The following is a 23000-nucleotide window of genomic DNA, read 5'->3' as shown; positions in this document are numbered from 1 at the left end:
CCCCATGGTGGGTTCCCTCCTTAGCAGGGGGATGCTGGTGGGCACCGAGGACCCCTGGCTCCGGCAGCTGGGGAGCGCTCTGAGGGGCAGCAAGCCCAAAGTGGGGCAAGGAGAAATGTCTGCTCGCTTCTGAGTCACTGCTGGCAGCCGCTGGTCCCTCCTCCAGCTGCTGGAGTCTCCTCCTCGCACTTGCCCTCCCTCCTGCTCTTCCTTTGCTGGGACCCAAGCGCTGAAACCACCTCTGGAGTCCGGCCTCTCCTGGCTGCCGGCAGCTCCTTCCCTTTCTTTGCCTCCCCCTCGCCCCAGCTCGATGGGAATCTGAGCCCAGCAAGATGAGGCTGCACGACTTCGTCCTTGCGCTGCTGCTGCACGCCTGCCTCCTGTGGGGGGGCTCCTGGGCTCAGGACATCTCCTCCCGGCTCCACAGGGCACAAGGTAAGCGGGGGCCAAAGTCCCGGGTGCTCCCCCCGGGGCAGCGGAGACGTGTGGGGCTGCTGGCTTCCCCACGGCCGGCAGATTTTGGGAAGAGTCACGCTCACGGCGCAGGGCAGCATGTGCCAGGAGAGCATCCGCCAGGCGTGCCCGCTTGTAGCGTTCATTTTGGGCTGGATCTCCTCGGCCAGGTGCTGTCGGGAGGGGGGCTCGGGGCAGCTTTGTGCAGGACGTGGGGCTGGGCACCAGCTGCTGAGGCTCGTTTTTAGTTTTGCTTTTCTCTGTGACAATATTTGCGCCGGGACTTGTTGGAAAAGCATTAATATCTCATTGTGGCAGTTGCTGTGAGGTCTTGTTTGCTTGCTTGTTTGTTTGTTTGTTCTTAAATACTTGTTGCAGCTGCTTGTTGTTTTAAACAATAACTAGTCCTGGCATTGCAAGTTTGAATGCAAATGGGTGGGGGGGGAGGGGGGCGGGGGGTGCAAAGAATGCACAAACTGACGTTTTCCGGGTACGTGCTCAGATGCAATCCAGCTCACCATTAATGCCAAAGCAGAAATGCTGAGGAAGAATGATCTTACCCACGTGTGCATGCTCTTGTGTCTCGCGTGGGGTTAGCACGGCCACGCTGTCCTCCCAGAGCACGTCCTGCGGGTGTGCCGGGGGGCAGCTGGGGCACAGGGGGGGCGATGCCAAGCCGCACCGCTCTGCCTGCCCCCAGACTGCCCTGTGGACCTCTTCTTCGTCCTGGACACCTCTGAGAGCGTTGCCCTAAGGGTGAGGCCCTTCGGGGACCTCGTGGCACAAGTGAAGGACTTCACCAACCGGTTCATCGACAAGCTGACGGAGAGGTACCCCGCAATTCGTGCCACTGCTTCCCAGTGGGCTCTCAGGGCCGTGCCTAGCGGAGGGGGCTGGGGATGCTGCACGTGCTGCAGAGGGAGCAGGAAGAGAGCAGGGCTGCAGGGGGGACGGGGACACCCCAGGGCAGTGGGCTCGGTTCCAGCCCCAACCCACTGTGCTAAACCTGGCACCCACAGAGCCAGCCCCCTTGCAACCTCTTTGCATCCCCCAGGCGCAGAACACAGTTTTGGGGGCTCCCTGTGGGGTGCCCATCTCCAGCCCCCTGCCCAGCCCTTTGCCTGACTCCTCACCCACCAGGCTGCTCCCAGCCCACACCCTGGCAGCCACCAACCCTCAGTCTAACCCTGGTTTCCCCAGGGTGAGGGCACCTGGGGGTGCGCCAACCCCAGAGCAGCAGGGTGCCAGGATGGGCCACCCCACGTCAGCACCACGTGAATGGGAGCCTCGTGCTCATGGCCATCCCACCAGGCCCCATCGATGCAGCCTGGCTCCTAAACAAGGCTTTGTCCTGAGCCCCCCCTGTGAGCACACAGGCTTCCTACGACCCCCACCATCTCTGTGCCCACTTTGCTGCTCCCCACTCACTGTGGGGGCATCTCCCTGAGAGCCACCAACCTGCCCATGGTGCCACCAGGCATCCGCCACCTGTGTGGTGTGGTGGGCTTGGGGTGCGATGGGCAGCTGGGACAGAGGGGACAGCGATGCTCAGGTTTGGGGAGAGGTCCTCGTGGGCAGGGAGATGGCTGAAGGCACGTGTCCCCGTGTCCCCATGTCCCCACGTCCCCATGCAGGTACTTTCGCTGCGACCGCTTCCTGGTGTGGAACGCTGGGGCGCTGCACTACAGCGACTCCGTGGTGCTCATCAAGGACCTCACGGCCATGCCCAGCGGCAGGGCCGAGCTGAAGGACAGCGTGTCGGCCATCAGCTACATCGGGAAGGGCACCCACACCGACTGCGCCATAAAGCAGGGCATCGAGCGCCTGCTCATCGGGTACGGTGGTGGGGCCGCGGCCATGGGTGAGGTGGTCCCAGCGGTGGCACTGTGGTGGGTGGTGGCCGGGACATCCCCGGGCATCGTGTGGAGCTGTCCCCAGCACAGGGGAGGAGGTCACCCAGGCACAAAGCAGGTGCTGGGGTGGCAGGTTGCTATTGACCTGGCTGTGCTGGGATGAGGCATGCCTGGCCTCAAGCTGGGGCACTGGCCAGGGCGCTCCAGCCAAGTCTGTTAAACCCTTGCCGCACTGACCCCAGTGTTTAAACCTTTGCAGTGGCTCCCATCTCAAGGAGAATAAATACCTGATCGTGGTGACAGATGGACACCCCTTGGAGGGGTACAAGGAGCCCTGTGGTGGCCTGGATGATGCTGCCAATGAAGCCAAACATTTGGGGATCAAAGTGTTCTCCGTCGCCATCTCTCCCAACCACCTGGTAGGGACCACACAGCAGGGATGCTCCCCACAGCTGTCCTGGGGATGGGGATGGGGTCTGGGACAGATAGAGGTCCTGATGCAGGTCCCCAGGGTGGCCAGAGGACACCTGTCCCCAGCATGTCCCCTGGGCACATCTTACAGGAGTGCCCACAGGTCTTGCTCTGCTCCCCGCCCCTAGGACCAGCGGCTCAATATCATCGCCACAGACCATTCCTACCGCCGCAACTTCACCGCTACCAGTCTGAAGCCGACCCGGGATCTCGACGTGGAGGACACCATCAACAACATCATCGACATGATTGTGAGCACCGCCTGTCCCCCTGCCCAGCCTGCCCCCACCTTGGGCCCTCTCCTCCTTCACAACCCCCCTCTCTTTACTTTTTGCCTTGCAGAAAGCCAACATGGAGCAGTCGGTGAGTGTTTCCTCGTGTCCCGTGCCCATCCCCTGCAGCCACCCCCAGGCACATGGGGGCTTGGTGGCACTGCTCTGCCCAGCCTCGGGGCTCCCCCTGAGCCGAGCACGGTGCTGCCACTGACTCTGTTCTCTCCTTCCCTTGGGCAGTGCTGCTCCTTCGAGTGCCAGGTGAGTCAGGCTTTTGAGGCCTCCATCCCTTCCCCCCGTGCCCCCACGCTGTGCCTCAGTGGCTTGGTCTAACCCGTGAATCTCTCCCGCAGCCTCCCCGCGGGCTCCCCGGACCTCCCGGCGATCCAGGCCATGAGGTGAGGGATCGGCCTCTGGCCGCAGAGGGACGGGCTCCATGGGGACACTTGGGGACCAGCGGGACACGTGTCAGCCCTGCCCTCAGCCCCACTGGGCAAGGTGGTGGAAAACGTTGTCCCACACGGCCTCGGTCCTCTGCTCCCCACATCCACGGGAATTGCTGCTACCACCCCCCTGCTCTCCTTGCAGTCCTGTTTCATTCCCGGGGAGGGTCAGCTCACTGTGATCAGCTAACTTTATTTCTGTCCTGTATTTCAGGGAGAAAGAGGCAAGCCAGGTCTTCCTGGTCCCAAAGGAGAGGCTGGAGAGCCCGTAAGTAAAGGACTGGACTTGGTGCCTCCGCTCAGGGGCTTTTTATTGACTTTCAGACAGAGCTCTCGGGCACATCCTCACTGGCAGGGTAATGGGGACCTGCACCCGATGCCAGCCCCCAGCTTTGCACTCCCCATCCATCCCCACACCATCCCCACAGGTCGCTGGCCCATACTCCGGCACCACCCCATTGCCACAGTGGGGTCCCAGCCAGCCGTCCCCAGGGAGGCGGTGACACAGGGCCATCCCCTTGCACCGGCTGGCCGGGAGTGGGCTCCCAGCGGGCAGTGTCGTGGGCAGCCCCGTCTCCTCTGGCACTACAAGGCTTCCTTGTTCCTCGCCCAAAGCAGCCGCCCCTCCTGCAGGACACCTCTCTGACTCACGGGGTGTACCCCGGGCTCCCTCCGGTGTCCTCTGACTACACAAGCACCGCAGTGTTACGGGGAAACCTCCAGTAAATAAGAAGCTAATAGCATAAGGAAACTATTTTCCTCCTCCTCCTCCCTTTTTTAGTAGGTACGTTTATTTTGGGAGACGTGTTTCTCCCACACACATGAGCATGCCGTTACTCAGCATGTGCATGCTCGGTTTGGAAACTTTGTGGCGTGCACACATTTTTTTTCCTTTCCCAGGGATTTTCTGCCCTTCACCTTCATCCCAAATGACATGGCCCCAAGCACCTCGGGAAGGGCTGGGGATGCTGGAGGTGCCAGCAGGTCCCCTTCACCCCTGCAGGTGTCCCATGCCCCTAGACCAGGCAAAGGTGGAGGAGGTCAGGGGAGAGGGCTGGAGGAGGGGGCAGCATGGCCTCTGGGGCCGAGAAGCACGTCCCATAAGGGGGGTCTTGCCAAAGAGGTGTTACAAAATCTTGTTTTAAGTGTTGGTGAGTGTGTGCGGGACAAGGTGGGTCTGGCCCTGGATGGAGAGCCCGGGGGGACCGGCCCCCTTGCTGATGGCTCATGCCAGCCTCTGCTTCCATAACGCCGTGCTTCTGTCCTCCAGGGCAGGCCAGGGGACATGGGACCTGTTGGCTACCAAGGAATGAAGGTACGTGGGGCTGCGGGGTGCCAGGCATGGCTTCTGGATGGGCCGCGTGCTGCCAGTGTATTCATCCTCTGCTTTTCCTCTTTTCTTTCATCACTAGGGTGACAAAGGAAGTCGAGGAGAAAAGGTGAGTGCAGCAAGGACATGGGGGTGGGGGGGCTTGGTGCCCCCCTCCTCATCTGGCTGCGCATTGGGGCTGCCTGTCATCGGGGCTGGGTACGTGCCCATGTCTGTGCATCCGTCCTCTCTGGAAGCACCAGCATCCAGCCAAGACAACTGGTTTGAGGCTGATGTGACCGCGGGGAGCAGGCAAGCACCATGCCTTGTGCACTGTCGGGCACAGCAGGGGCACCCGTGGTGTGCAGGGGTGTAGGAACCCCCACACCCGGGGCTGAGCCAGCATGGGGATGGCAGCGTGGTGAGGGGACGGGTCTGCTCCGCGTGGGGCCTGACCTCTCTCCTTCCTTTTGCAGGGATCAAGAGGAGCCAAAGGAGCCAAGGTCAGATTTTGCAGCGCTTATTCTTCCCCATTAATGCTTGGGGTGGGAGGGGTCTTTGCAAATTGCTTCTTCATGGTTTCCTGTCTGCATTTTAGGGTGAGAAGGGCAAGCGTGGGATTGATGGCATCGATGGCATGAAGGTAAACCTTCCCTTGGGGCCCCTTGTTCATCCTGAGGACCCTGGGTTTTACCCAGACACCTCCCAAAACCACTGTGGGGGCCAGGAATGAAGGCAGCTCCCTATCTGGGGCTCATCCCCTGCAGGGGTGTCCCTGCCCGGGATGCTCGGGGGTGTTCTGCAGGCACTACTCACAGCAGCACTTGCTTTGTCTGTCCCACAGGGAGAAGCTGGATACCCCGGGCTACCTGGCTGCAAAGGCTCGCCTGGATTCGACGTATGTACCCCGTGGGTGCCCCTTGCTTGGAAATACTTGGAGTCACCTCCGTGTGTGCAGCCGTCCCCGTGCTCTGCTGGACGCTGCCCTCGTTCCCTGTGCTGCCCGGGGAGCTGCGCACTGCAAGCTGGAGGCTGCCAGGCGTGAGGGGCTTGGGTGCCAGAGCAGCAAGCAACTTTAGGCTGCTGTGCCCGGACAAGCAGAAAATTGTGGATGTTTCGGAGGGTGCTGGACACCATTGCTCTGCAGTTGTGTTCTTTCACATCTGCCTGCTCATTTCCATGCTCTCCCTGCTCCCAGGATGGCACATCTGCAGTATCACTGGCATCAGTATCGCTGTGGTCCAGCAACTGAATTTTCTGCCATTTTCCTCAGTTCTGCAGCATTTCCCCAAAGCAGCCAGCGTCTGACCCACGCAGTACCCCAGTGCCAGAGTGCTGTGCCACCCCCATGTCACGGCGAGCACCCGTCCCCCCCACCCTCCCCAGCGAGGGGCCGGGGACCAGGCGGCCAGGATGCTCTCTCCGTGCCATTTCCTGCAGGAAGTGCTGCTGGATTCGTTTTCAGTGACGCCGCTCTTTTCTTTCAACAGGGAACTCAAGGCCCACGCGGACCAAAGGGTGATCCCGGTGCTTACGGACCCAAGGGAGGAAAGGTGAGCCCGTGGTACCCAGCCGGGTGGGCCACGGGGCTGCCCTTGCTGTGCCCAGCCAGGCGCGGGAGGAGCAGTGCTGGGCAGGCTCCCACCTTCAAGAAGAAGGAAAGTCCCTCTCCCTTTCTGGAGATGGGGAAAAACCCATGGGGTTGTCCAGGAGAGGCAGATGCCCAGGTTTAGCCAAGAGAGGCGGTGATGGACCCATTGCTGGCCTCCTCATTCTGCTTGGGGGTGAGGCTCTGATGGAGGATGCTGCCCCTCGCCCTCGGTGAGGCCAGGCTGGCAAGACGTGAGCTGTGCGTGGCACACTCCGGGCTGCTCCTGCAGGTGCCTGTGAGCCTGCCACAAGCGGCCTGAAAATTATGGGGGGCTGCTCTGAAACGGTGGCTCACACCTGGAGGGGGGGCACGGGGGGACCTGCTGGGCTTGGGGCCCTCCACGAGCTGTGGAGGAAAAGGGGGCTCAAGCCTCCTCAGCACAGGGCTGAAACCCACCCGCTGGTACTGATGTGTCCTTGTCCACCCTGTCTTGTTGTGTCCTTGCGAAGGGGGAGCCTGGGGAAGATGGAAAGCCTGGCCGACAGGGGATCCCTGGCAGCCCTGGAGAGAAGGTCGGTGCACGGTCCCCACTCTACCCTTGGCCCCAGAGCTGAGCTTGCCCAAGGCTCTGCTGGCACACAGGGCTTTGCTCCAAAACCTGCTGATTTGTCTTGCTTGCTCGTGCAGGGTGCTCCTGGCAACAGGGGTGAGCCTGGACCCACAGGGGAGACAGGGGATGAGGGTTCCCCGGGTGCGGACGGTCCTCCTGGAGAGCGGGTGAGCACGGGCAGCAGCTGGGACTGGCAGAGGAGGAGGAGGGCTGGGGTGGGCGATGAAGGTGGGGTTTGCAGGACCAGGAACGGGTCCTGAAGTTGTGTTCCCACCATCTCCTTGCAGGGCAGCAATGGAGAAAGAGGCCCCCCAGGCTCGCCGGGAGACCGTGGTCCACGAGGAGAGCCGGTAACTGCTCCCGGGGGGTGGCTGTGGGCGTCTGCGTGTAGACAGGAGCGTGTTGGGCAGCCAGGGCTGAAATAGGTGGCCAGTGGCTGCCTTGAACAGCCTGTGGGCCAGTGGACAAGCCTGGTGCACAGGGTGTGGTGGGGCTGTACAGGCACTGGGGACTCAGCAAGGGGGGCACAGTGACAGGCAGGGTACCTGGGTGAGGACAAGACACCCCTGCCAGGGGTGAGTGCTGTGCCAGCTGGGGGGGAGTCACTTGGAAAGTATTTGTGGTGCTTGCTGGGGCTGAGTCACCCAACGTGAGTGTGGGATGGATGAGCAGGAGCCCTCAGTGCGGCAGGACAGATGAAAAAAACACGTGGCAAATGTCGGAGGTGCCAGCATGCCACCACTGCGTGGGGCAGCAGGGCTGGGGCATCCAGGAGCAGTGTCTGGGCAGGCGGCCAGCCCTGTGCCAACACTGCCGGGGAGAAAGGGGACGGGGCTGTGTGCGGTGGGGCTGCGTGAAGCTGGGAGCTGGAAGCCTCCCCTTCCCTGCTTCTGCTCAAGGAACCAATGCAGCATCACCGTGCGGGGCAGATGTGCATGGGGAGATGAAGGCACGCCGGTGTCCTGGAGTTAAATGGTTCAGCATACGGTGGGCTGCTTCATTCCAAGTCTTAGCTCGAGCACGAGGTTCAGGAACCTTGCCAGAAACTTCTCCACCAGCATCCAGGGCCCTTTGGAAGTTATTTTGTACTTACCATTTGGCTGAGGCATATGGGAGTTTCTAGCTTACAAAGGACAGCTTTGGGTTGCCAAGCTTCTGGCCACTTTCCTCAGTGTTTTAAGTCAGGTGTGACCTTCACAGGAGGTTTCTGAACACCTCCCTTCCCGGCTGGGCTGCAGGCAGAGCAGTGCCTCGCACAAAGATGCTTGTCTTGCAGTGCATGCTGCAAAAACGCCCACGGTCAGGTTTTCCACTGCTGCCCACCGTGAGCAGGACCCGTCACACCCTACGCGTGCCCCTCTCCGTTTCTCATGCCCTCTGTGTGTGTTTTCAGGGAGAGTCCGGGCCACCCGGTGACCAAGGTCGGGAAGGACCCCTCGGACCACCCGGTGACCAGGTAAGGCTCTGGCTTAGCCTTCTGGATCCTCTGTGGGAGTGCGTGGGGGCACAGGGTGGCTGCAGACTGGGATTAAATGGTGCCACAGCATCTTGGGGCAAGGTCTCAGCACCTTCCAGGCCAGGCAGCAAAGCAAGTGCAGAGAGGCCGGGATCTCTACGAGAACCCAGAACATGAACAGAGCTAGAAAATGGAGACTTGGCTGCTGGGCTGGGGACAGAGAAACCTCTAGGTCATTTCCCAGTTCTGTGGAAACAGATGTCAACACATCTGACAGACAGATTTGGAAACTGGCAAGTGTGAGCTACAGCAGCGCACCAAATATTCAGGCCTGGGGCCAGGTGCTGTTTGCCTTGGTCATGCGAGTTGATAAGGCATCGCATGTGAGCAAGGACAGCCTAGTGGGCCTTCGCGGTGTCACCGGCACCCTCCACAGCTGCAGATGGTCTGTTCCAAAGCCAGTTGTTCCTCAAGTCTGCTCACTGTGAGGTCCAGCCCTCCTGCTCTGGGGTCCACGTGTCCTCGTGCACCCCAAGAACCCACTGGCTTTCTGCAGAGCACAGCTGGCTACCTCCAGCCTAAGAAGGGCTTCTGCCCGTTGCACAGTTAAAGGCTCTTTACCCCCAGAGTCGTACTCGGCTCCCAGTCAACTCCTTTAGCTAACTCTCCTTGGAGATAGTACCGTTTGCAATAACCAGCATGGTCTTCCCACCCGAGCAAGCATGCTTTGATTAAACCTTTGGATCGGGCTTCGTGGGGCAACTCCCCTTCTACATCATTACAGTTTCAATGGAGCTCAAGATATAGGGATTGATTGAGATAAATGTTCCCACTCTGTTGGAGCCCCAAGCGAAGCACAAAGGCCAGCGTGCAGAGAAAGGTGGCTGACCACCTGTTGAAGAGCCCTGAAGGAGATCTGTAGCATGGGACTGCTGCCAAGGGGCTGCTCTTGGGTTCATGCTGTCCCCCATGGCAGAGCTGCCCTCAAGCCTGCCTGGTGCTCGTGAAGAGCACTGAACTCACCCAGAATTGCCCAGATCCTTCTGTCCTTAGCTGAGCTAAAATTCTACAACCAAGGAGTGTCTGGCAGCACCCAGCTCCTGGACGCTGAGGCGGGAGGTGCTGCTGGCTGGAAGGCAGCTGCTGGGTGTGTGCGTGCGATGGGCTGGTGCTGCAGGTTGGCACCAGTGGAGGAGGAAGGGCCAGAGCTGCTCGCCTTGAGCAGGGAGGTTCATTCCCGGTTTGAGGCAGGAGGACTGCACAGAAGAAAATGGAGTTCAGGTGGAGATTGGATACAAGCCTGGGGGCCAAAGTGATGTGAGCATGCTGGGGCACCAGGATGGGCAAAATCCCACCTCCAGCCCACTGTCACTGAGAGGGAAGAGAGGAAGGAGGCTGTCACCCGGCCTCCTCTCCTCAGAGCACCGAACTCCGGCCGCACGCCTCTCAGAGCCACAGCAGCAGAGCGGGTGCCTTCCCCAGGTCTGCTGCCACCCCAGCACCCCTCTCGCTCCAGGGAGATTTCAAGATTTCAAAAGCAGTTGCAAAGCAAAGATGTTTTTTTCCATAAACCAAGGAAAAAATGTTTTTGCTTGGCCAAATTAAAAATGAATGTGTAATTGGGCTTGGGTAAGGGAAGGACTTTGGCAAATGTGACTGTTTTTCAAGCCATGTTATCTGCAAGCTCTGGCTCTCTCTAAGGAGAGCATTTCGCTTGGCAAGGAGAAAGGGCTCCCACTAACCTGTGGTCCTGTTTCACCCCCCTTCTGTCTGTGAGAGAAGCTAAAGGTCCATGCTCTTGTCCCTGACCTTCTGGGCGGGTTTGGTGGTCCACCTCCACCTGGTTGAGGTGCCCATTCCTCCTGTAGTTCTTGTTGCACCCACAAGGAAAGCGATCATGGAGCTGTTAAAGCTTTCCCAACCCCAAATCCTATGTCTTCACAACCCCCTATAGGGCTGCAAAGGGTTTGGACTTGTTTGCTACACAGGCCACCTACAGCCAATGCAAGCCAAGTTTGTCCAGGATCCAGCTTTGGCTGATGTGAATGGCCACGAGTTCCCAACTTTCCCCCTTTGGGGCTTTTGTGCAGATAAAAGGGTCACATGCCTTTAGGCAGCCTTGTGCTCTGCACTGCACTATGTAATTTTGAAGTCCTCTGCGTGCTGTTCCTTGGAAGAAGGGTGTGTGAGGAGGAGCAGGAAGGGCAGCTGGACGGGACTTGTGCTTCTTCAGCTTCTGGGTGGTGAGAGACAGTGGCTGCAAAGCTGGGCTGCACTGAGCAACATGCAAAGAGCGTCCCGCTCCCCAAAACCTCAGCAGTACAGAACATCTCTTCTGCCTCCACCAGCTGTGGACTGGCCACACACACCAGCTCCACACGGGGCTGCCTTGCTCGGGCCCTTGGAGCTGCATGGTTACCCAGCCGTGATCTGCCATCGTTGCCAGTCTCCTGGCAAGTGAACCATGCAGACCACTGACGGCACTGAGCAGACAGTGAGGGGCCTCCCCTGGACATCATTTGGAGCTCTTAAAGGCAAAAAAAAAAAAAAAAAAAAAAAAAAAAAACTCTCCCTGCCTTCTTTCCTCATGCCTCGTCTCTGGATGTCTCTGGCCAGCCCTGCAGCTGATGGACAGAGGGGCCAGTGCCCGTATGGATGTGGCAGAGTGACAGCTTTGCTCTGCTCCAGCAGATGCTGCCACAGCTCTGCAGCCTCCTGAGGACAGAAGCTCCCCACAGCCACGAAAGGGCCTCTGTCAGCCTGGCTGCCATCAGGCAAGTCCAAGGCATAGGCAGGGAGGAATGCCCGTGACACCTTCAGGGTGATGTGACCCACCAAGGGCCGTTCTCTGCCCAAGGGACACCAACGCGATGCCACCATGCAGCCCACTGCTGGAAAGTACCAGCCTGCCTCCCCCAGCCTCCTCCCCAACAGGCCTCCTGGAGTACCTCCACACCATGCTGACCCCCACCAACAGAGCCCTTCTCCTCCACGGAGGTGACCCCCGATGGGTGACAGGCAGGGGGTAGCAGCTCTCACCCGCCACACTTGGAAATGAGAAGAGCAGCCCTTCCCTGCATGGGTAATGCCAAGGGCAAAGCCCTGTGGTGAGAGCTCTTTGTGTTCTCCTAGGGTGAACCTGGACCACCAGGACCCAAGGGCTACAGGGGAGACGACGGCCCCCGTGGCAATGAGGTCAGTGTTGTTTCATCATCACATCTTCTCGGGAGGAAGGAATTAAGGGAAAAGCAGGAGATGTTCCCCATTAGGGCTGCCCCCAGCTCCCACAGGTCTTAGGAACCCTTTGTGGGTGCAAAGCTAGATGCTAGCTTCCTGTCAGACACCTGAAGACACTTTTTGGTGGGTCTGTAAGGCTGTGACCACTTTTTTCCTCACCTCCCAGAGGCCATTCCAGGAAGACGGTATGGCTGCACCACAAGTGACGTGGTCTCACCTTACAGTTTGCCCTTCCTCTGGCAGAAGCTAGGGGTGTAAAACATCTCCTGTGATGAGCTTGGGCAGCCTGCTGTGCCTGAATGAAGAAGTCTCCTTCCCACCTCCCAGTTGTGTTCCCAGAGCTGTTCTCAGGTGGGAAGCAAGGGACCATAGCACCGCAGGAAGACAGTGGTGGCAGGTTGCCTCAGAAAGCATCATCTTCCCAGCCCAAGGGATGGTTAGCAGTGTTTGACTGCTCCTTTTGCTCCTTCCAGGGCCCAAAGGGATTGCCTGGAGCACCTGGGTTGCCTGGAGATCCTGGCCTGATGGGAGAAAGGGTGAGTGGTGTTTGCTTCTGGTGTCTGCATGCAAAACTGGTTCCTGCCCCAGGGATAAAGAGGTATGAGGAACAGTGCTGGGCTGGATTTAACACGAAACAAATTGGTATTTCTAGATACAACTCTGCACGAAGAGCAAAGAGGGACACTGCTTCTCCTCAGTGGCTTGCAGGTCACGCAGGCAGGATGTCCGTTTACCTGCCTGCACCAGCGTCCAACCCCCCCATCACATATTTTCTTCATGAACACTTTGCAGTGGTGACTGGCTGCCCAGAGAGGGCAGGATCCTTCTGCTGTGCTGTCCAAGGGGTCTGCTTGTGTGGTGGTTTTACCATTTTACATTGTCTCACCTATTTCTCTCTTCCTTCGCAGGGGGAGGATGGCCCTCCTGGTAATGGCACGATTGGATTCCCAGGCGCCCCTGTGAGTTTTATGTGCTGCTTTGAAACCACAATACCATTATTTCTGCTTGCCTGACCTAACATATTTCCTTTTCTTCATTCCCAGGGGCAGCAAGGAGACAGAGGGGACCCTGGCATTAACGTAAGTGTGTTGCTTCCTCCTGCACCTAACAGAGATCACCCTGACCAGTGTCTTCTGGTGGTAGTTTGGCTTGTAGAGCCTCTCCACCTGCTGCATTGTGAAATGGGCTCCCTGAAGCAGCCTGCTCACCCAGAACCCTGTTATCTTATGCCCATCTATCTCTGCAGTGGATGCTTCCAAGTGTCCTACCTTGGTGCGTTGGTCATGACACCCAAGGACAGCAGCTGGGGTAGAGTGCTCTCAGGCATAGCCCCAAAGCCAGCATCTGGGGCTGGAAGTAGCTCTGACAGTAGCTATGACAGTGAAAGCCACCTAAGGAGGTTTTTCATCTGATAACACTGAAATTTGATGATAGGAAGCCTACAGGTAGCTCTCTGCCTCCTCCCCAGGCCAGCTCTCACAAGGTCCCTGCACCAATCTCACTGATTGCTTTCTATACAGGAGCTTCTTCTCTGTTATTTTTCAGGGCACAAAAGGCTATGTTGGTCCTAAAGGTGATGAAGGAGAAGCTGGAGACCCTGGCAATGATGTGAGTAATCTTTATGAAGCTGTATGCTTTGTCTATGTGAGCACGGTGTAGGAGTTTGGGGCTGGATCTAGAGCCACCTTGCCTGTGGGTAAGAGCCCATCAGATTTTGTAAGACAGCAAGCGCCCTTTGCTGCTGCGCAGTGTCTGATGGCAAGTGGAGCTCTCTCTAGATGTTCACTTTGCATCCTACAGCCTATTGCTACCAAACCTCCAGGTCTGTTAGACTGAGGCGGGTGTCATCTGCACTTGGTGGTGTATGCTTCCAGATAGCACTGATGTTTGCTTTCTACTGCACCGTTGTCCTATGGAGAGAGATCTTCCTAGTGCCTATCCCAGCCCTCTCAAGTCCTAACTTGCTTGCTTGGTTGGGCACAGCATTCTCAGTTAACCTTTTCATGGTAATATCACTAAGTAGGGTTCAACACGCATCTGGAAGGGAAGGTGCTGGACCTCACTCTGACACATGGATTTGTGAATTTTGTTTCTGTTTTAAATCCAGAACCCAAACCCTGGCCCCAGGGGCAGCAAAGGAGCAAAAGGCCACAGGGGTCCTGAAGGCCTCCCGGTAAGTAAGGGTCCTGGAAGGGCTTGCACTGACCAGCACAGCATATATTTGTGGCTGAAGGATACTTGCTGTGCCTGGCCCTGCTCACAGCAGGACAAAGCATCTGGAAAACCTGTGCATGGGTCTCTGAAATCAGCAGAAGGTGATTGCTCCACTGAATGGAGCAGAGTCCCTTCTGCAGGCTTTCATGCTTATCCCAAACTGGGGCAAAAAGCAAAGTTATTTGTGCTTATCATGAACAAAGCATTCTCAGGCAGCCAAGATCAATGAGGGTGAGGCACCAGACTGCAGAGTTTCAGAGTGGCCACCCTGAACGCAAGAGCATTTCAGGCCATCTTAAGTCACTGCTTTCTTGTGTTGGCCTGGAGGCTACAGGAGAGGCAGCTCCAAAGCAGAAGGCACCCATCAGCTGGGTGCTGTGGGGGCAATGCAGAGCTCAGCAGACACTGTGTGTGTGCTCACTGCCTGCAGCACACTTGGGGGCAGGTCGCCTTCTCTGTGAGCAAGCAGATGTACCTGCTCAAAGTCCAAGATCTGGGAAGCCAAGCAACTTTTCCAGCCTCCGCATTGCTTGGCAAGATGTCATGAGCTCTCGCTGAAGACAGGACTACCTGCTCTTGTAAATGCTCTAACTTAATGCTTCTGTTTGACAGGGACCGCCCGGACCTGTGGGACCTCCAGGACCAGATGTAAGTGGGACAGGATCAGGGCACTGCTTGCTTGCTGGGTCTGTGCTTCTGGAGACCGCTGTGGGGGAGCCTTGTGCTCCCCGGCGGGGTGGTGGCTGCCCCTGTCACTGTCCTAGTGAGGCTCGCTGGCCAGATTTCCTCCTTTCCATGACCAGTGAGTTCCCTCTGCAGTGTGAAAACTTCAGCTCCCACAGAAGTGGGAAGACTGGTATTATTCCCAGTTTGGCCCTTCCTCTTTGCTTTGAATGCTGTGATGTTTGCCCACCGAGCAAGGACATGCTCTGACCATGGTGTCACCAGGACTCAGGTCTCCCCACCTTGTGGTAAGCTCATAACGAGAGCAACCACCACGGATGGAGGAAAGGTCCAGCAAGCTGGGTGGTGAGCCAGGACTTTCCATGCAACTTCTGCACAGGCAGTGTAATGGGTGCACTTCACTGCTGGCAAAGCCTTGCCCTCGTCTGCTCCAAGAGGAGCAGCCCCACTTGCACATCACTAGTTCCCAGACCAGGATCTGCTCTGAAGGCACACAGCAACAGCAGGGGCAGTGGGCAGCAGCACTCGGGGGCCAGGCAGCTGCCTCTGCCGATACACAAAGAGTTTTCTCTGTTTTCAGGAATGTGAAATCTTGGACATCATCATGAAGATGTGCTGTGAGTATCCCTGTGCTGCTCCCCCTGCCCTGCTTGGCTCCTCGCTGGCTGAGGGGTGACACCCAAGGACCCCAAGCCCCCCGTGTCCTGCCATGGGGGAGCTGCAGCTGGGACTTGCCGCAGGGGGGTCCCAGCCCTTGGCTAGTAATGAAGTGCTGGAACAGCACAGGGTGCTTAGGGGACTGGATGTGAGCTCTACACTCTAACAATTTACTCAGTCCCTCCAGGATTTGTTTAAGTAAGAATACAGTTGTGTGTGCAGAAACAGCTCTGCCTTGTGCAGTGTTTTGGGTCAGGCATCATGACCTGAAACAGGAGACAGATCTGGGCATGCCAAGCAGGAGGGAAACCTCCATGAACGAGCAGGAGCCTGGATAATCTGTGTTGCAGAAACACAGACCTGCAGTCTGCATTAGTGTGTGAAAAATCTTCATCTGCAACATTTTAATGGTCTCTTTCTCTTCCTCCTCCTCTAGCTTGCTGTGGTGAGTGTTACTTGGCAAAGTTGTTCTGCAAATGTTTGCTAGCGCTTCTCCTTGCTTCCTCCTCTCCCTTTCCCTTGCCTTTTCCCCTTTCCTTGCCTCGTGCGGTGGAGGGATGGCGGGAGCCCAGGAGGGCTGAGCAGGAGGGAGGCAGGGGAAGGCAGTAAGCCCCCCCTCCAAAGGCTGCTGTGGCTGGTCCTACAGCCATGGAGAACGGCTGTGGAGGTGCCCTGTGCCAGCAAGGCTGCAGGCAGATGTTCTCCACCCTTTCTGCAGTGGGGAGGGAAGTCAGTTCAGGGCATGGTGTGGATCCAGCTCTGCTGCTTTCTCCCAAATCCCACGCTGGTTTGCAGAGAAATGTGCCTTTTTTTTTTTTTTTTTTTTTTTTCCATGATACTGTCTGCATGGGTAGGGTTTGCAAGCCAAAAGCTTGAAGTTCCAGAGTGCATGATGTCCTTCAGCCACAGGCAAGAGGGGAGAGCAAGCTGAGTCAGCCTCCTCCAGCCCACCAGTGTCACCTCTGTCCTCCTGGGCTGGGCAAGTGGAAGGAGTGAGGAGGCTTCTGAGGAAACGGGTTTTGGAAATAGTTACTGGGCGTTTTATGGGTACTCACAGCTTGGCAATGTTACGTGTCTTACAACCAGTGCTGAGAAAAAGTAAATGGAAAAACTACTAAACTGATTCTCAAAGCTCCTATGCAGCTATTTTGCCACTTAATTTTGCACTGGGCTTTGGTGGGTGCACTCAGGACTAACAGCAGACATCAGCTCCTTGCTTGGGCATGCCCCCTTGCAAAGCACGCTGCTCTGAGGGCAGCTCAGAGAGGAACCACAAGCCTTTCCATGCCTGTGCTTTGCTGCAGAGTGCACGTGCGGTCCCGTCGACCTCCTCTTTGTGTTGGATAGCTCAGAGAGCATTGGCCTGCAGAATTTCCAGATTGCCAAGGATTTCATCATCAAAGTCATTGACCGCCTAAGCAAGGATGAGCGCGTAAAGGTGAGATTTCCTCCGAGTGCTGGATACATTTATTTTTCACTGTACTTGGAAAAACAGGGAGATGCCTCCGGAAGAGCCTCCACAAGGCTCAGCTTCAAGCACATAAACAGGGTGGGTCTCGATTCCTCTCAGATTTGTAAGAAGAGTTTGCAGAATTTGTTGTCCCAAAATACATGTGTTTCACCCTCTCTGAGCAGCAAGACTCTGTGGCAGCTATGAATTATTCCTCTGTGCCCTGGAACAGACAGCTCACTGTTTGCCCAATCAATCAGTTTCTTGGTCTCTTCCTTGTTCCAATGAGCATTTCAGGTGGCTGGAGTAGATCACACATGAGGTGTTGTAGCCCTCAGGCAGCCTTGCCTGCCCCCAGGTTTCAGTTAAGGTTGCCAGTTCAGTACGTTAGTAAAAGGTATTTTTGCAGCCCAAAAGAGTGATCCATAGCACATGGGCTGTAAATACATGACGACCTGCTCTCGGACATATCTTTGGGTGACGCGGGTTTCTGGCTGGTAAGGAACCAGTAAAAAGCCTGAAACATTAGTGCTGGGCAGAAAAACTACTATTGAAGAAGAAAAGCATGTTTGCTTTTTTTTTTTTTTTTTTTTTTTTTTTTAAAAAAAAAAAGAAAAGTTCTATTCCTAGGCAGCCAGCATAGCCAATGGCTTGTGTTGAGACCACCGAGATGGGAAACCTGGTCTGGGGTCTTGTTTCACTGGGCCCCACCTGCATCTGCTCCTGTAGGGGCTCCTGTCTGGAATAAGTATAGCCCCTGAGGAGCAGCAGCAGTGCCCACCGTGAGGACATTGAGCATGAAACTATCAGCAGGTTTCTGAGCCCTCCAGGGGCCCTGCAGGTACCTGGCCCTAAGTGGCTTCTGTTTCTCTCCAACAGTTTGAACCCGGGGAGTCCCGAGTGGGCGTTGTGCAGTACAGCCACAACAACACGCAGGAGCTGGTGGCCATGGGGGATGCCAACATAGACAACATCGGGGCGCTCAAACAGTGAGTCTGAAGGGCCTTGGTGCACCGTGCACATGTCCCATCCTCCATCTCCAGGCCAGCACCACCTGCAAATGCAAGGATGCTGAATGTTCTAGTGGGAGGTAGTGGATGGTGGCTTTGTAGGTTGTGCTGCCCCATGCAGGCAGGATTTTGCCCTGCCTTGTAAGCATGTTGGTGTGTCAGCGATATGCATGTTCCCAGCTGTCCCTGTGATATCCATGCGGCGCGATGGCAGGCTCACTGGTGTCTGTGCTTGCAGGGCAGTCAAGAACCTGAAGTGGATAGCTGGGGGCACCCACACGGGAGAAGCCCTGCAGTTCAGCAAGGAGAACCTGCTGCGGAGGTTCACCTCCAACAACAACGTGGCCATCGTCATCACGGATGGACGCTCGGACACGCTGCGGGACCGTACCCCACTGACCTCCCTGTGCGAGGTCACTCCGGTAAGGGCATGGTGGCACGGCGGGGCTGGCGGGGAACAGGCCATGCATCAGAGTAGTGCAGGCTCCCCGGGGGTCTCCACGCCTTTGCTACCCAAGACAGGGCAGGGAGGACACGTGTCACTAGAAGCTGTCTCATGCAGTGAAGGGCATTCAGGACTATGGATGCATTAGACTCTAACTTTCCTGCAGGTGGTTTCCCTCGGGATAGGCGACATTTTCCGGAACAACCCGAACCCAGATCAACTGAACGACATCGCTTGTTTAGGCATGCCTAGAAAACAAGGACTGTCCATTCAGAGGGACAACTACGCCGAGCTCCTGGATGACTCCTTCTTGCAGAACATCACCTCGTACGTCTGTCGAGGTGGGTGAAAACCCCATATGGGGGCAGCTGGGTGTGCAGGATGCCATGGCCCCAGGCTGTTGTCCCAGGTCTTGCTCCTCAGCCCTAGAAAGCTGCAGAAGCAGTAGGCCTCTGGCTGGAGGCAATAAGGACCATAATGAGGGTTGTGGAAGCCAAAGAGTGAGGGATGAAAGCTGACCTCCCTGCTTTCCCCTGGTCATGCTCTCAAGCTGTACTCAGGTATTGAGGGAAGAGAATTATGTTCAAGGTTTAGTTAATGAGCAGTAAGGATGTCTCATGTCTCAGAACACTTTGCAGCCATATCAAAGTCCTCACCTGCTGCAGGACATCTCTGTCCACAGCATTTTTCAAGCATGTACCTCTGCACTCTCTGGTGCACACACAAGCTTTGCACAACTCCTTGCACAATGTGGCTGCAACCGAGGTGAGCATTTTTCCCTACTCTGGCTCTGTGGGAAGTTGAGCTACAGAAGAAGCAATTTTCCTAGGTGAGCTGTTAACATTACTCTTTAATTTTCTTAACAGAGAAGAAATGTCCGGACTACACCTGCCCAAGTGAGTACCTGCTCTTCATGCCATAAAGCACACAAAGGCCTTGGGGGTGCTGTGGTGTGGGAATTGGCAACTGGTGTGCATAGGAATGCAGAGTCTGGGCTCTGCTGTGGGAGCAAACATTGCCAGGCATGCAGAGGGTCTCTCGTGGACATCCCAGCCCAAACACCCGGGGGACAGGGGTGAGAAAAGCCTGGACAATGGTTTCTCGGGTGCCTCAGGCCTGGAACTGGAGCCCATGCCAGATTTAGACCTTGCAAGCTTTAGATGAGGCAAGTAATGAAATCTATTGTGATGCGGCAGGAGGAGCACACAGGAAAATCAGCACTGTGGCAGGATATTTGGGAAAGGTGGTTGAAAAGGGAGGAATGTAGACAGATACATCTCAAAGTCAGAAGCATATACAATCCTTAGACTCATCATGGAAACAGGCCAGCCTCAGTAGAGGACATGGTTCTCCAAGAAGGGACAGTGTAAGTCAAGGAAAACATCCGCTGAATTAAATAACAAGAGTCACTAGATTATCTAAGCCAGATAAGTACCTGGGAATGCAGCCTGCCATAAACCAAATAAAAGAAGGAATGAAGGGGTAAAAGGACAAGTGTAGGAGACCATTGGGGTAGGGAAAACCAAGGCAGCAAATCCCCACAGGCTGGGGATTTCCTAAGTCTAGCAAAGCAGGAAGTGTGTGAGACAGCTGGTGACTACACCGGCTTCCCATGGGAAGAGGTGGGAGGAGAAGAGCAGCGTAACAAACCATGGGTCTGTCCCCACGCAGTCACCTTCACCAACCTGGCGGACATCATGCTGCTGGTGGACAGCTCCACCAGCGTGGGGAGCAAGAACTTCGAGACAACCAAGAGTTTTGTGAAGCGGCTGGCAGAGCGGTTCCTGGAGGCCAGCAAGCCGGCCGAAGACTCTGTGCGCGTCGCGGTGGTCCAGTACAGCGGGAGAACCCAGCAGAAGGTCGAAGTCCCGTTTCAGCGTAACTACACGGTCATTGCCAAAGCCATCGACAACATGGAGTTCATGAACGATGCCACAGACGTCAATGCTGCTCTGGAGTACATCATGGGGCTGTACCAGCGCTCTTCCCGTCCTGGGGCAAAGAAGAAGGTGCTGGTGTTTTCTGACGGCAACTCTCAGGGGATCACCGCGAGGGCCATCGAGAGGACTGTGCAGGAGGTTCAGCGGGCTGGTATTGAGCTCTACGTGCTGGCCGTGGGCAGCCAAGTCAACGAGCCCAATGTCCGTGTCCTGGTCACAGGGAAGAGCGCAGACTATGACGTTGCCTACGGGGAGCGCCACCTGTTCCGCGTGCCCGACTACACCTCCCTGCTGCGCGGCGTCTTCTACCAAACTGTCTCCAGGAAGATAGCTGTTAACTGAGCAGCCACATGGGTTTCTACCAGTGCCGTGCCTGCTTCTCTCTCACCTAAACATGAAAAACAACAAAAGCCAAAAAATTAACAGTATTCTTGACCGACCTGAGGAACTCGTGTCTATTCAGATAGCTGTCGTGCCACAGCCTGTCTGCACAGTCCCCTTCCTTCTCCATCTGCTTCTTCATCTGCACTTCTTCTTAGCCTCAAGCTGCTTCCCTGCCCTGTGACTGCCCATGCCTTGCTCCCTGCAGCTGGCAAACACCAGTACACCTAGCAATAAGCCCCACCAAAAGCAAACTCATCCCACTGTTTTTTGCCAAAAAAAGAACCAGGATGAGGAATGTTGCACCACTAAGGACTTGCTTGGTCTTGCAAGGTTGATCATGTCCTTTTTAGATAGTTTTTTTTTCTTCATTTGCCTCTTTCATTCATATGTCAGCTGAGCGCTTGCCCAGCTCACAATGGTCCTAACCTAAGGCCATGCTTCAGCACTTCAGCAGGCTTTGAGAGGGGATCGTTGTCTCAGCTGGCAAGCGTGATTCACATCTCCCCTGAGGGTGGGAAGGGCTGGACTTTGTTACCTGAGCCACCCGCACACTAGGTGGTGATGGAAGCATCTCCAAGCACCTCCTGTGCCATGGGATGGGACACAGACCCCCAGGGATGGGCTGAAGATGAGTGGTGGAGCCCACCTCAGCGCTGACAGTCCCATCCAGAGCAGGGGTCTGGGCATTGGCTGAGAGAAAGGTGCACAGCAGCCACTGGGGAGGGGGGGACCCACGAAAAAGCTACAGAACCGCGCTCCTTCACTAACTAGTTTCATGGTCCTACAGTGAAACCAGGAACCTCATAAGTAACCTGATGACTTGCGTTATGGTCCAAACTCCATGCTGGAAAATCTCTCTGAGCCCAGTTAGTGGGATTTTTATTTTTCAAAGGTGCCAAGCTGTCTAATTCCCAGCGAGCTCCCTGTGGGCGTACTGTTTCTGTAGGACCATCTAGGCGTTAGACACCTAGGCCCTAGGGAAACCCACTAGCTGTACTATATATTGAATTAGGGCCTACTCCACAGCCCAGCTGAGTCAAGGGAAAGGCTGCCATTATCTGCCAGGGGCTTTGAATCACACCCTACAGACATACTGACAAAGGTGCTATCACTACATGGGTGATGTGGGCCCTTGGTGTTTACACAGTTGTTTCCACAGCTGCACTGAAGATGTGGTTTGGCTGGGTGAGATTTTGTTCAGTGCTTCTGTTGGTGCTCTCGCTATGAATTCATGCGCTTCTGAGAAAGCAACAGTGATTGCCAGGTATTGACATCCCAAACTCTTTATTTTGTATCCAGAAATCCATTGTACAAGTTACTTTTATTTTATGCCTGTGTTTTACTAAATTTGTCCACTTCAGAAATTTGTCAAATAAATTGTTTTCCACAGTCTTGTTGGAAGCTTGTCTGTCTTGAATTTCAGAAGCTCTTGAATGGTTTTAAAGCCACTCAGTGAAACAGGGGCTGCTGTGACCTGGAAGGACTTCAGCAGAACTTCTCACAAGAAATTATATAGGACAAAAGAGAAAAGATGTATTGCTTTTACATCACAAATTTGGATGTTATTGAATGCTATGGATTTGGGAAATCTTGTGGATTATTTTGATCTGTGAATTAGTGCGTTTGAAAATGGTATAGAAAAGTACTGAGCTCTGGAAGCAGGGAAGTGCTGCTGCTTCTGGTTGCAATGTGTTCTGGGACGTATCACAGCCTGTTCCTAAACCGCACAGCTTGCTATCATTTTCCAGCAGACCATTCCTCGCTGGTGCAGAGATGGAGACCATCAGGTGAAGAAGTAATTTGTGTTTGCTTTCTCCTTGTTTGGGGTCTATCCTTAGTGCCTCATTTTCCAGGCGGGTGGGGACTCTGCTCGACAGACAGGGCTTGTGGTGAAGGTATTGAACATCTCATCCAGCTTTACCAGCCTTGGTGCTCCCTAAACATTTCTTTTACAGCCAAAAACAGCTCTGAAATGTGCCTGTCTTGGGGACAGCTGTATGTCCTGGGGGCTCATTGTGACCTTTCTTTTCGCATGCACACAAAGCCACTTGCTCCCCAGGCACTGGGCTGCATTCACATCATGTTTCTGCAGCAGAGAGGCTCTGCCTTGCTCCCTCCCTCGTCTCACATTCTCCCCTCAGCCATGTCCTCTTTTGGCCAAGCACCTCGGCTGATGTGTGCAGGGTCCCTGGCAGCACTGGGCACACCTTGGTCGCAGCTGGAAACTCTGAGGAGCACCTCTGGGGAGGCTCCAGGCGTGGCTGCGTTTTGCATGGTGCCCTCTCTCTGGAGGCATTTGTATCAGATGTCCCGCCATCCTCTCCCCAGAACACTAGGAAAAAAGCCTTCACGTCTGCACTAATAAAGGCTGCTATTGTTGCAGAAGTATTCCTTGAGGCCTGCCGCCATCCTCTGAGTGATTCACTGGCAAAGGAGGGGAGCAGGGTACAGAGACCGGATCACCTACCCACCGCTGCCCGTGGAGCTGGCTGGGGGGGCGGTCAGAGCAGAGGGTGGGCAG

General features: G+C 55.9%; 1 protein-coding gene and 1 long non-coding RNA gene across 2 annotated transcripts in view; one reads left to right on the top strand and one right to left on the bottom strand.

Moving 5' to 3' along the window:
* The first annotated feature begins 192 nt into the window (after nt 1–192).
* COL6A1 (collagen type VI alpha 1 chain) lies at nt 193–21873 on the top strand. The gene is made up of 34 exons (XM_035331589.1): nt 193–435; nt 1154–1283; nt 2088–2288; nt 2566–2725; nt 2906–3028; nt 3120–3140; nt 3290–3310; nt 3403–3447; nt 3707–3760; nt 4763–4807; nt 4905–4931; nt 5278–5304; nt 5400–5444; nt 5646–5699; nt 6292–6354; nt 6902–6964; nt 7080–7169; nt 7290–7352; nt 8396–8458; nt 11591–11653; nt 12169–12231; nt 12604–12654; nt 12739–12774; nt 13241–13303; nt 13803–13868; nt 14522–14557; nt 15174–15210; nt 15687–15695; nt 16555–16688; nt 17580–17689; nt 17949–18132; nt 18322–18496; nt 19022–19051; nt 19827–21873. The coding sequence occupies exons 1-34, from the start codon at nt 333–335 to the stop codon at nt 20435–20437; spliced, it is 3066 nt and encodes a 1021-aa protein (XP_035187480.1). The 5' UTR covers nt 193–332; the 3' UTR covers nt 20438–21873.
* LOC118169849 overlaps nt 15979–23000 on the bottom strand; it is a 19429-nt gene continuing 12407 nt past the window's right edge. Inside the window, exon 3 of the long non-coding RNA XR_004752311.1 lies at nt 15979–16121. This is a non-coding gene — a long non-coding RNA (uncharacterized LOC118169849). The remainder of the gene's footprint in view (nt 16122–23000) is intronic.

Source organism: Oxyura jamaicensis, chromosome 7 (assembly GCF_011077185.1).
Source record: "Oxyura jamaicensis isolate SHBP4307 breed ruddy duck chromosome 7, BPBGC_Ojam_1.0, whole genome shotgun sequence".
Lineage (NCBI taxonomy): Eukaryota > Metazoa > Chordata > Aves > Anseriformes > Anatidae > Oxyura > Oxyura jamaicensis.
The sequence above is the reverse complement of the archived record's forward strand: the minus strand, read 5'-3'. Positions and strand labels throughout refer to the sequence as shown.

What these genes read in the sequence shown, in the direction of transcription:
- COL6A1 (XM_035331589.1), top strand. Translation starts at nt 333, where the DNA reads ATGAGGCTGCACGACTTCGTCCTTGCGCTGCTGCTGCACGCCTGCCTC. An exon ending in ACGGTCCTCCTGGAGAGCGG is followed by an intron (nt 7,170 to 7,289) that starts GTGAGCACGGGC and finishes ATCTCCTTGCAG; the next exon opens with GGCAGCAATGGAGAAAGAGG. An exon ending in TTGGATTCCCAGGCGCCCCT is followed by an intron (nt 12,655 to 12,738) that starts GTGAGTTTTATG and finishes CTTCATTCCCAG; the next exon opens with GGGCAGCAAGGAGACAGAGG.